Source organism: Trachurus trachurus, assembly GCF_905171665.1.
Source record: "Trachurus trachurus genome assembly, chromosome: 3".
NCBI lineage: Eukaryota > Metazoa > Chordata > Actinopteri > Carangiformes > Carangidae > Trachurus > Trachurus trachurus.
The window spans coordinates 12746752-12759830 of NC_139893.1; the positions used below are offsets into that span (position 1 = coordinate 12746752).

Here is a 13079-nt window from a genome sequence, read left to right on the forward strand (position 1 = left end):
ACACGTCTCTTTTGTTTTGTTTTTTCTTTCACTGTCCTGTCTCGCTGTTTGTCTGTCTGTCACAGATGAGCAACCACAGCTCTGACCCAGAGGAGGAAATATGAGGAACGAAAATGAGAAGACGAAGGAGGAGAAGTGGATTAAGTGCCAAACACTGAGGAAGAGAACAACAACCATCACCAACCCAACGCTCATCACAACACACATATCAGAGGCTTCAATCGCCCACCCGGGCGTAAATATCAGAAAACGTAATACAATTAATTATAGATCTCATTGACAGGAAATTGTGACATTGCCCTGATAAAGGGAGAAGACGTGAAACAACTGGTAGCAGGTTAAGTTACCTTAAATTGAACCTATTCTACTGTATGGGTACTAGGTTTTCACAAACAACGATATTCCAAATGTTGTTGCATTAATCCAAATGAGACAATGCAGTTTTCTGATTAAAACATGTAAGCAGCTTACCAGCTTATCTTATTCACATTAAACTCTTCTTATTCTGAGAACAGGCAGCAAATGCCATTTTCAGACTATAGTAATAATTATTATTAATAATAATTTTTGTATAGTCATGAGGTTTTGCCAGAAAGGAAAGGGAGAACATTTCTGCTGCTTCAACAGTTTCTCCCAAAAGCCACACAGCAAAATGACACAACATTTAAAGGAAAATTAAAGCATTTCTGTTTCTTCTGGACCTTTAATTAGATATTCTACCAACAATATAAAGGATTGAAATACTAATGATCCACGAGCCTTTATAAATCATGTAAACAGCTTAATTTAACACTGTGTCAATTTCAGAATAAGGGTAGAGCTGGAATATTGTCTGCACATAATGTAAAGTTAAAATCACCGTCATGTGGATCTGCTGAAAGGAAAAGAAATGTGTTTTCCCTCAGAGTTGATCTTTCAAGTGGGCTTTTTGTTTATAACGGACGAGGACTTTTTCTCTATTGTATATATACAATGTGGCTATTCAAGGTAAATTATAGTAATCCGTGAGCTACTGGATAATCACACTGATCATTCAGAAGAGACAAAGTGTTTGTTTTTTTGCTTGTGAGTTTCATTATGCTGCTTCTCTGACTGTAACCCCCTGAAGGAAATGTACAAATGACCCTGTTATGTTTCACCTTTTAGAAATCGAGTAGTTTCTCCACTTTAAATGTATTAGAGGAGTGTTGCAATTCTCTTCCCCTGTGTGCTTGGCACTTGAAGATGTGCAAAGGCCTAGGTCAGTGTGTAATATTGTGTATTATTGTAAAACTTTACTGTAATTGTTCAGCCGTCTGATTTTAATCTTGCTTTCTGATTTCTCATAAGTTTTTTTTTTTAAAGACAACTATGATGTTATTATAATTCTTATGGTGTTACATGTTTTTGTTTGCAATATTAAGATAAGCCAAGTGGAAATACTCATTGTCACAGTAGTAAATGTATTTTCATACTGACTCTACGATGGAGTTGTGGTGTTTTTTTTTTAATTTTGAAAGACCATGGATCAAGTGAAAAAGAAACAAACACTTCAAAGAAAAAAAACTAGTGCAGCCACTAATCTAAAATCTGCAAATGATATGTGGAGAAAATCAAACATATATCACAATAACTGAACTGCAGGGAGTCCACAGGGAAGCTGATAATGGCATATACATATCACCTTACTTGGTTGGAGACAGAGTGGGCCACTGGATCACATGTCTCTTTGAACCTACAACCCCTCTTTTCCTGACATTCACATAGTCACACCAAAGATCAGCCTGAAGCCCTGAGCCTCAGAAGCAGCAGCAGCAGCACCACAGCATTACTAGGTGCATCGCTTTGAGGAATACAGGGTGGTGATACTGTATCAGCACAGTGAACCACACTCAGTCTACAGCATTTTCCATCCAAAACACATCATTACCCATGCACCACCGAGGAGACTCCCAAAATCGAAACCTCTGTCAGTGTCATAATCCAGCAACATGGCAGTCATGCAGGTCAGAAACAGGTCAAGACATGGATTTACCTCAGTTGATTAAACAAAATAAGAAAAAAAATCAGCATAATCTTTTCAGTCTGTTATGCTTATCAACAGCACTGAGTCACTGCACAGACACGAAATCAGACACGTTTTATATAAATCTGAAAGAAAAAAACAGAAAACAAATGACAGTTTCACCAGCAGCCTCTCTGCCACCAGCTGTCTCTCTGAAAGCCAGCTTAGCCTCAGAGATGAATGAGAGAGAAAAGGTCATGTTTACAAAGCCGAGGTGCTCAGGCCCCACAGGAAGAAAATGGATGATACCAATAATTACGAGTTTATTTTTACTTCCAATGAAAGAAGAATTTGTGCATCACAAAATCTGAATGTGATATAAGACGTTGTGATGAGTTGAAAGAAGAAATAGGACAAAGTCTTTCACTTTCACTTTGCCCTTTTTTTAAATACAAAGTTGTGCGTGTTTGCAACTTTTATCCCTGAATGTGTTCATCTGCCCGTGCACTGGCCTCAGCATAGTCCACTGTGATCATCCATTTCTGGTAAGTTCAAAGTGCGAAGTGCAAACTGTAACAAAGGGAGCCCTTGCATAACCAGGTCTTCTGTTGACAAATCGATAAGCACATGGAAAGTTAGCGGAACATTATGCAGAACTTTAAAGGGGTGATAGGACAAAAGTCGTATGTTGTTGAATAAACCATAAAATTAGATTTAACACGGCTGACCCACATCGGACTTCATTCATCTGTTCACATGAGTGCAAACAGGCTGCAGCAGATAAAGGGTCATATATTGGCTGGAAATAAGGTAAGCACAACTCTTGTTAAAAAAATATTTGTGTTTGATTTTAAAAACTACACATAGTGCAGCATTCGATCTTGTATGATAGGATATGTTATTATATATTTGTTGTGTTGTATTGTACTGATGAATGCATTGCATAGCAACATGGTAGCAAATGGCTATGGAGACATTTTATGAGAGGCAAGAGATCAAGTCAACATCCAGCCTCTAAAATAACAAATAATTTAATTTACAATTAACTCACCATAACTGTAATATAAGGTAACTACATTATATTGTACTTATTAAGACAATTACATCTCCAGTTATTTCATTTCTCTGATTGTTTATGTTACAAAACACCACTTTAAAGCTCAACTCCTGCTTTACAATAATCAGTTTTAGAAAGATGGCAGACAAAACAAGAAAGTATTGTCTGTATGTGTGTTTGTTTTGAAGTGAGATTTTTTTCCCCTGCACTTTCATTAACTAATGTTTCATTGCAGATGATTGAGATAGAAACCACAATGTTAAAAATCATGTAGGCTATCCATCAAAACAGAAAACATAATGAACTTGGTGATTGTCCAATATAAATTCAAGAAGGGATGTTGAAGTGTTTATCTGGTCGAGTTGGAATAAACTGTGAAGTGATGTGAACTACAGAAGCTAAATGTTTATTTAAGAAAGCACCCTGCATGATTGTCATTTCATTCAACTTGTGATTTAATGTAATAACTTGATCCATTTATAGTGTCACTTCATTGTTCTGTAGAGCGCTGCAATGTCAGGTTCACCTAGTCCTCTGACCACCCATGTGCTGAACACCGGGATGGGCGTCCCTGGGTCGAACATGGTCCTCAGCCTCTATCAACAAGACCCCTCCACAAATGTCTGGAGATTGATGACCACTGGGTACAACCATTAGACAATCTCAAACATTACTCTTGCAAAATTCATATCTTCATTTGCAGCTTTTCAACCCTATAATTTCTCAACAGGACCACTAATGATGATGGACGTTGCCCAGGACTCATTACTAAAGAATTGTTTATACCCGGCATGTACAAAATGCATTTCGACACTGCTCAGTACTGGGCGAGTATGGGACAGACCTCCTTTTACCCATATGTGGAGGTGAGATTCACATCTTTCTCAGGTGCCACTGTCAGGTTTACTGCTCCTTTACTGCTATATTCTTGTAACCGGTGAATTTGTCTTGACAATCTTGACAGTGAGTCCATCAACATGTAATTGTTGATCTCTTCATGTTTGTTTTGTTGCAGATTGTCTTCACGATAAATGACCCAGGCCAAAAGTACCACATTCCTCTTCTCCTGAGTCGTTTCTCTTACAGCACGTACAGAGGGAGCTAGACTTCAAACGTGATGGACTCCCACAGCAAACTCCATCTATCAGCTCTCACAGGCAGATGCAACTCCACCACAAGCATTTATGTCAACATATATGATATATAACTTTTGTCAATTAAATACAATATGTTATTAAGGAAGAGTGAGTCTTGTGCTTGTGCAGTTATTATCAAACAGTGTTACTGTCTGATGTGTTTTTCTTTTGTATAAGAATTTTTCAAAATCTGCAGACGTTCGGTGCGCATGGGGCAGAAAGGAGGGACAAGACACGGGGTGAAGATTTTTTTTCTTTTTAGGCATATTTCTATGGCAAAGTGGGTATTGTCATAAAAATATATTAGAAGAAGAGACAGTGCACCCTGATTGTAGGTACAGGGTGCTTAAAAAATAGAAAGACTAGGTAAACTCACAGATCTACACAAGATATAGGTGGTCTTGTAGGAGTAAAATATCAACAGATTCAGTCCTCACAGCTTTATGTAAAAAGTCAAAAAGTTTATTTGCCATTTGTGCATACACACATATAGGAACTTTTGTGCGGTTGTTCCAGGTTACGTGGGAAAACACAAGGACATACTGTACAAGACACAACGAAAAACACTTTAAAAAGGCTCGAGCCTGGAATTAAGCCTGACTGTAAGTCTGACTGTAGCCAGGTAGAAACTATTGAAGAAGCGTGATCTGTGTGTGATGATGCTGTCTGTCTGGTTGTTTGTGTCTGAAGTTGTAGGCTATGTGCAATGTTTATATGTTTGAGCAGTGAGTGAGCTGGGTGTTGTGTCTTTGATGATCCTATCTGCTCGTTTTTGACAGCGCAGTGTGTAGCCTAGATGGAGTTCATGGATGGAAGTTCAGTCCTTAAAATCTCTCTCTCTTTTCAGAGCCTTCCTCTCTGACTGTGTGGTAGCCTATTGCCATACATACCACACAGTGAGGATGCTCTCTACCAGTCCCTTGTAAGCCTGGGTGAGAGGGCGACAGTGCAGGCCTGCCTTCCTGAGCAACCGCATGAATACTCCTTTTCTTCCTCCAACTTTCCTGTCCTTATCCAATAAAAGGCTAAAACTGCCCACAAATAGGCTGCATGTATCATGTGTAGGCCTATGTGTGTGTGTTTTTTTTTTTTTTTTGTAAACAGTAGCAGTTACCTTATCGCACCAGTAGGGGGCAGCAACGCACTGAACCGTACCCGGTCTGCCTGAAAGAAGAAGAGGAAGAAAAAGAAGAAGAAGGGAGAAGGGCCTCGCCTCTGATGGGAGTAGAAAGTGGATTTTTAGTGCGCTATTGACTCCTTTTCAGTCTTTGTGGGCCCATATTTCTGTTGTAAACAATGGCTGACGACGAATTAGAGGCGATCAGGCGGCAGAGGATGGCGGAGCTGCAGGCAAAACACGGGGTAAGAGACGGAAACGTGGTCGCGCCCACCTTATAAGGAGATGCTGAGTCCAGTCAGTCAGTGTGCTGCTGCTAACTAGTGAAGCTAAACCTGTCTCTCTCCACTGCTGCTCATCTGGATTTAGCTGTCACACAGAGGAAACTTAAACTACATAACTCACATATAAAGTCGTGCTTGGTGTAAATAAACTGTTATCAAATAGCTCAGCAGTGGACGAGGTAGCTAAGCAGCATTATTGTAATTTGCTAGCTGTGATTGTACTGAGACGAGGTTCTCATGGTTACCGATATCAGAGCTAATCTGAACAATGTTTCTGTGCTATTATGTACATAATAGAGCAGCTAGCTTTAGGTTTGAGTATTTCCTACTCGTTTTCCGTGAAATGAGAAGAAATGGACAGTTTTCATGAGGGTAGAGTGTGGTTTTAGCCTACATAATAAATAAAGAAATAAACGCATCTAGAGCAGTAATTGCAATGAAAGCATACATTTAGGCTAAGTTACACTATGATTAAAAAAAAAACGTGATTATATGGGATCCTTCATGAATATAATAGGAAAATATCGTTTTTCGATGCAGATATCAATTAGTCTATCTCATCACAGTCAATATGTGGCCTCTACTGGTCTGGACTACAGTCTCATCGCCATGCATAGCACAGCTTGATTAATGCAGTGGTCAATATTGCAGATATTAGCAACTTATCCAAGGTATATTTGTAGCAGTATACATAACTAACAACAACACATTGCAGTACAGAAGTGTAATTGTGTGTTAACTGATGATTTACCAATTTTCTTTAGGTAAATGAATCTATGTACACAATAAGATGGGGTAACTCATTTTGATTTGATTTGCTATCTTAATTATTCTTTCAGGATGCTTCAAATAATCAGCAAGGAGAGGAGGCCAAACAAAGGTAAGATGTGTAATTGTGATTAATGTTTACTTCTCTGTCTTCACTTTTGAACAGTTCTCTACAGCTCTGTATAGTTTTATATTGACAAATAAACACCCATTCTATTGAACAAGATCTGTATTCTGAGTTATATACAAACTACAGTGAAATGATTGTTGTTATAGAGTTATCATTGTGTATTTGAAAAGCACTGAGAACTACGGTATACAATATTAAAAAGTGTAGCTGTGGGACCAAGCTGTTTCTGTTGTGGTTTGCCAGGTTAATAATTGCAATTTTACGTCTTCTTTTTTAAAAGCTGATGTGGGAACATTGTTATTACTTTTAATTCACAGAGAGTCAGACATGAGGAACTCCATACTGGCTCAAGTCCTAGATCAGTCGGCCCGTGCCAGATGTAAGTGTACTCTCAAATTCATCTTGTAGCGCATTAGAGCTTCCCTTTGAAAATTAATCATGTGCTCTTATTGTCTTTTCTCAGTGAGCAATCTGGCTTTGGTGAAGCCAGAAAAGGCCAATGCAGTGGAAAACTATCTCATTCAAATGGCCCGTTTTGGAAAGTTGGGAGGAAAGGTAAAAAAAAACAACAATGTTTTTTTTTTAATTATATGTGTGGCTTTATGGTTACGTATGTTCTTCCACATGGCAACACTGCAGTGAACAGATTTTCTCTTTTAACAGATTACAGAGTCGGGCTTGATCGAGATCCTAGAAAAAGTCAGTCAACAAACAGACAAGAAGACAACTGTCAAAGTAAGTTCCACTGTAACGCCACATATGTTTCACGATGATTAATGTTCAGTCTCTTGTCAATTTGACTTTTTTTTTTCTATCCTCTACCAGTTCAACAGACGGAGGGTGATGGACTCAGACGATGAGGATGATGACTAACTTCAAACTGGAGCCCTGGAATGAGCCAAGACGTCAGGAGAGGATATGCTTTACTGGGACTCTATTAGCATCTTTGACCAGCAGACTCCTCTTAGCTGAATCCTGGGATGCCACACTAGTTTCTGTGTGTCTCTGGAAACTACATGCCAAGAGGGACAAGACAGGATGTGAAGCTGACATTGTGTCATACGAGGGATGGGGGGTGGAATACACACAGTGTCAAATTAGTTGTTCTTTCATGATCTCTTTTCATTCAAATTGCTGCAAGTTTGCACTTTTGGTATTGCACCCCTGATAACTCATGGCACATGTTACACCTCGCATACTTCTAAGTAGTTGCTCTTTTCTCTTTATTTTCTCCACTGTTGACCTCTGATCTTCAAACATAAGAGGCTAGATAACATGCATATGCAAAATGCATAATACAACATACTGCTGTTGATGCATTTTATCTAGGCTGCTGAATGAAAACAATACATAATTCCCAGGGCCAATATTCCATTATTGGCCTTGGATGTTGCACTTAACACATTTTCTTTTTGGTGACATGTATCATAAAGGTTTACATAAAAAATAATAATAAAAAAAGCCTTAAACGCACATGCTTGTTTGTTTTCTAAAATGATCGGCACAAAAATCAGAAAGTAGATCAGAAAAGTTTAGGTGCTGTTTTTGCGTGATTGACTATTTTTGCTGCATCAGCTATTTCAGTTTTTGTTTTTCATTTCATAAACAAGAGTTGAGAGTAATTGCCAAATGTATCCAACTACTTTTAAAATTAAAATAAAAAACGAGGTAGAAATTTGACTTTATTTTCTGTGTAAAACAATATGTTGCCTACAGTAAGATCCCCACAATTGCTGTAGTGCCTTGGATTGCTTATTTGCAGTTGGCTTCGCTTTGAGCTTGACATTCATGTTAAAAATCACTAAAATTAAGTGCATTTACATTTTTTACACTGTTTTGTCATACCATGTTGAAGAGGAGAACCACATAAATTCAGTAAGAAAAGTAGTACCTAGGTAACTAAACGGTTTATCTATCACCAGTTGTAAAGGTAAGAATCTCTGTATGTTAAAGTATGCGAAATCTACTGCAATGTGCATCTTAAGTATCAAAAAAAGAGAGAAAACCTCACTATGCAATGGGCAAACTATAGGATTATGAGTAATAAAGCATTAAGTATTTAATTGTAATAGGTGAAGGTGTTGTAGTACATAGTAATATGTGGTATGTGATGTGATGTACCTGAGTGCTTCCAGCATTGTGTATTACTAAATTTAAGTGTTTAGTTTGAACATGAACTCTGTATTAAGCTCTCGTCTGGCAATTACAGTCAGTTTCATGTTTTATTTTTAATTTATTTTCCTTCTCATGGCTGCTAACCCACATCAGAGTACAAATAAATTTAGCACATAATTCACATGGCTTTACAATGAGCCCAACACTGTGTCAAAGATACTCTATTTGTGAGTAGTGGGATGGTCTCTGCACTTGCCCCATTTTCGCACGACCGTGGTCAGATGACTTCTCATTGGCTACTTCGACTGTTTCGTCAAAACTGCTCGGCTCTGATTGGCGGCGGCGTTAGCCACGTGTTACACACCAGCCAATGAGGAGAGACCTCGCAAAGCGCTTCAGTAAATGTTCAGTTAGCGACAGCGTGAAGCTGCTAAACACGAGAGGAGCTTCAACAGTTTATTTGTGATTAGTCAGGTGAAGTTTTATCGATACAAACGTCGGTTTACATTCACAGCTATGCCTGAGAACAGCGTGGACAAGCCAAATGTAGTTACATGCACCGCGCCAGTGAACATAGCTGTCATCAAATACTGTAAGTATGTTTAGCCCTGTGTAGTTGTAGGTGTAGGACACAGCACTACACCTTTATAAACCCTGTGTAAATGAACATGCACGTGTTTATAGTCTCTTAAAAACTGCATTAGGTGTCAAATATATTCATTTTGTTTAATATCTCAGTGATGGACTGTGTATGAAACTTTGCTTACTTTTTCAGGGGGCAAGAGAAATGAAGAGTTAATCCTACCGATTAACTCATCCTTGAGTGTCACATTGCATCAAGACCAGGTATTTTGACGAAATGGACTATGTTTATGACTGTGTGTGTGTGTGTTGATATACAGTATCTATGAACACTGTAGCAGAACTGGCATTGCAGCAGTGTAGTATCAGTCTGTCATCAATGTGACAAGGTTGCTGAAACAGGTGTATCATTTACAAAATGTAGCTGAAACACTGCAAGAGGTGGAATTAATGGCACATATCAATACTTCATTCTGATTAAAGAAAACATTATATATACTTCTCTTTCATTTACACCTGGACGATGGGTGTCATAAATGCTGTCAGGCGATGTGCTGATATCTTGAGGTTAAGGTTTTTGCTACTTTAATAATATGTTAGTGATAAAATGGCTAACAAGTTGTTTTTGTTCTTATTCCTTATGTTCAGCTGAAAACTACCACGTCAGTTGCAGCAAGCAGATCATTTCAGGAGGATCGGATATGGCTCAACGGCAAAGAGGAGGACATAACCCAGCCGAGGCTACAGTCCTGTCTCAGAGAGAGTGAGCCCTGTGTTTTAGTTTTCCTTTTAAAGAGCACAGGAAGGATGCGAAATGACAGTTTGAAGAGTGTGTGGTCCAATGTAATTTTTCTGTGTTCTGAATTCAGTTCGACGACTAGCACGGAAGAGGCGTAATGATGGAGACCCTGGTCTGGAATCAGCCGGTTTGTCTCACAAAGTCCACATCTGTTCGGTTAACAACTTCCCCACTGCTGCTGGACTTGCCTCCTCGGCTGCTGGATTCGCTTGCCTAGGTGAGAGTGTGAGCTTTGTTTCACTGCTTGGATTAACTACTATTTTACTGGAGTAGTAATTTTACTAAAAAAAGCTATTTTTCAGCATAGAATAATGTCAAGAAGCACACATAGTAGAAAGTGTATTATGTTGCCAATTCTTCAATATGGATATAGCATAGAATTTCAAATCTATTATATTATTATAGATTTAACTATAAAACTGCAAGTACAATGCTGTCTCCATTTTATACCAGGCTGTCCTGTTCTTACTCCCTCCGTTGTCCCTTTGTTACAGTTTACACTCTGGCTCGGGTGTTTGGTGTCGAGGGGGAGTTGTCGGGGATTGCTCGACAAGGCTCAGGCAGCGCATGCAGGAGTATGTATGGAGGGTTTGTGCAGTGGATCATGGGGAAAAAAGATGATGGCAAGGACAGTCTAGCCCAGCAGGTGGAGCCAGAGACTCACTGGCCTGAGCTCAGGATCCTCGTACTAGTGGTGAGTCTGAATTTGTGCGCAACACAATGAAATGACAATGAAAGCATAATGATTGTGAGCCACTGATGCACTGGCACATTTATGCTTTATTGTTGAAGTCACATACTTTTTACTTTTAAAAATGATAATTTCTTGTGTAACAGAGTGAGTGTCTGGGCTTGTACTGTGTAAGTGAGAAAAGCAGAGTTACATTAGATGTAATTTGATGTGCTTTCTCACAGGCGAGTGCAGAGAGGAAGCCGATAGGCAGCACGTCTGGAATGCAAACCAGTGTAGAAACAAGCTGTCTCCTAAAGGTAATTTGTCTCACCCAACAACAGCATGCAGTACTGAATGTACAAACATCAATGCCAATACTGTAGAGGGTGGTTCACACTTCATTTAACACTGATACTCACTTGAAGGGACCTTGTGTGTATGTGTGTGTGTGTGTTTCTCTGTGTGTGTAGCACCGGGCTGAGTCTGTTGTCCCGAGCCGGATGGAGCAGATGATTGAAGCGGTGCAGAAAAAGGACTTCACTGCATTTGCTGAACTAACCATGAAGGACAGTAACCAGTTTCATGCCACCTGCCTTGACACATACCCTCCCATCTTCTACCTCAGTAGTGTGTCCCAACGGGTCATCAGCCTGGTGCATCGCTACAACAGACACTACGGAGAGACGAGGGTGAGCAGCTATTGCGCCTGCTCTATCCCTGAGAAAGCACAGAAAACAAGAACAACAACAAGAAACAGTATAATGATTATACTGACTATTGTAGTATAATGAATTAAGTTTAAGTTAAATGTAAAGGGATGTTCAGTGTAATCTGAACCATGACTTCTCTGAAGGGTGGTAAACCTTTCAAAATGCCTTATGAAATACCTTGCAAAATGGTTGCTGCTGGTCATGTCAGTTATATTGTACATGATGTGTAGTTAATGGAGCTAAAACATGCAAACTGAAAATACTAGTATGTGTGGTGGTGTCTCTGTCTTATAATAAGGTTTTTTCATATATGTATACCTGCAGCCTCCTGACTTACCACTATTACTTACGACTGCGACTAAAGAACGTGTCCGTTCACACAGCTGAATTTCTGAGATGGTGTAATGAAGATGTGAAACTTGTGGGGTGGTTTTCAAACTTCAAAAACAAAACTCTCTCTCTTCATCTGACAATCACCATCTGTTTCCTCCCAGGCAGCCTACACGTTTGATGCAGGGCCCAATGCTGTGATCTTCACTCTGCAGCAGCACGTTCCTGAGTTCGTCCAGTTGGTTCAACATGTCTTTCCCTCAGATACCAACGGAGGACAGTGAGTTTTACAGCTACTGGATGGGTAATGTAGTAAAGCTAATTAAAGCTTTACCGCATTGTCCACTGCAAAGAAACTTTATCCAAGTTTATATACATGATATGACTATTGTATATATTAAGATTGTGTCTTCCCTCTCTGCAGGTTCATTAAAGGTCTTCCAGTTAACCGTGCTTCTCTCTCTGAGGACCTGAAGCAGAGTATTGGTTTCGAGCCCATGCTCAACGGATTAAGTTACATTATTAGCACCAAGGTAAACACAGACACAAATTTAGCTTTTTGTCTGCGCTTCCTCCAAATATGCCTTTACATAACACTTTGTTGCACTATTTCAGCTGAATATTGTAGCACGTATTGTGATACGCAGTAGTTCCTGTGCTTTACTGACCCAACATTAGAGAGTCAATCAACTCTATTTTACTATTCTTTATCAATATTAATCTTTTATTAAATAGAGAGCAGTCTGTCTGTTGCAGTATGAGCTACTGACAATCCTTTCGTGTTTTATTTTCAAGGCTGGACCAGGCCCTTGTGTTGTGGAGGATCCCACTCAGCATCTGCTTGGATCTGATGGTCTCCCTAAGAAAACCGCATGATGCCCTGCAGCCCTAACGAAACACAAAAGTGTCACTGAGCAATAACTACTGTAGGCGAATTCAGCAGGATACAAATTCGCTTTTCAAATATGTATAGAGTTTTCTATAAATTACAGAACACTAGGCATCTTTTTTTCGGGTATTATGCGTAATTCCCCCTTTCATGTCTCAAACTGGACTAGTGCATCTGTCTGTCTTCACATCACACTTTTTTTGCATAGCTCTCCAGAGGTTTTCAGCATCTGGAGGCAGTTTCTGCTGTTGACTTGATGGGTGCGTTTTGCTATTGAGTCTGTGCTGGTAGATATGGGTTGCCAATAATGCACTTTCACCACTTCCATATGTCTAAGGAGGTTATTTCACATCAAATTGTCGCTTTAATTGGTTTTCATTTTAATTTTGTGAAAATTGTACTGTATTCTGTAAAACTGAATAAAGTATATTTTAGTCAATATAAATTAGGTTGTTAGTTGTTTTTTTGAACAGAAGTTTGAATAGTTTTAATATTGTAGATTATA

The 13079-nt window shown here is 39.1% G+C and overlaps 4 protein-coding genes across 5 annotated transcripts in view; all 4 read left to right on the forward strand.

Moving 5' to 3' along the window:
• Positions 1-1439, forward strand: part of LOC311005574 (uncharacterized protein) — a 35054-nt gene extending 33615 nt beyond the window's left edge. For both annotated transcript variants that reach the window (XM_083998030.1, XM_083998029.1), the window contains exon 7: positions 66-1439. In XM_083998030.1, coding sequence (XP_083854156.1) covers positions 66-69 — 4 coding nt within the window. In that variant the 3' untranslated portion in view covers positions 70-1439. The remainder of the gene's footprint in view (positions 1-65) is intronic.
• Positions 1440-2607: 1168 nt separating this feature from the next.
• uraha (urate (5-hydroxyiso-) hydrolase a) lies at positions 2608-4285 on the forward strand. The gene is made up of 4 exons (XM_083995951.1): positions 2608-2794; positions 3546-3685; positions 3772-3907; positions 4057-4285. Exons 1-4 carry the CDS (start codon positions 2741-2743, stop codon positions 4144-4146), a joined length of 420 nt encoding a protein of 139 aa, XP_083852077.1. The 5' UTR covers positions 2608-2740; the 3' UTR covers positions 4147-4285.
• A 1054-nt stretch (positions 4286-5339) lies between these two features.
• On the forward strand, positions 5340-7949 carry pdcd5 (programmed cell death 5). The gene is made up of 6 exons (XM_083996299.1): positions 5340-5539; positions 6418-6458; positions 6794-6855; positions 6940-7031; positions 7140-7211; positions 7302-7949. Exons 1-6 carry the CDS (start codon positions 5474-5476, stop codon positions 7347-7349), a joined length of 381 nt encoding a protein of 126 aa, XP_083852425.1. The 5' UTR covers positions 5340-5473; the 3' UTR covers positions 7350-7949.
• Positions 7950-8972: 1023 nt separating this feature from the next.
• On the forward strand, positions 8973-12973 carry mvda (mevalonate (diphospho) decarboxylase a). The gene is made up of 10 exons (XM_083995724.1): positions 8973-9183; positions 9367-9437; positions 9822-9936; positions 10043-10189; positions 10467-10666; positions 10888-10962; positions 11116-11334; positions 11850-11965; positions 12110-12218; positions 12481-12973. Exons 1-10 carry the CDS (start codon positions 9108-9110, stop codon positions 12559-12561), a joined length of 1209 nt encoding a protein of 402 aa, XP_083851850.1. The 5' UTR covers positions 8973-9107; the 3' UTR covers positions 12562-12973.
• The last annotated feature ends 106 nt before the right edge of the window (positions 12974-13079 follow it).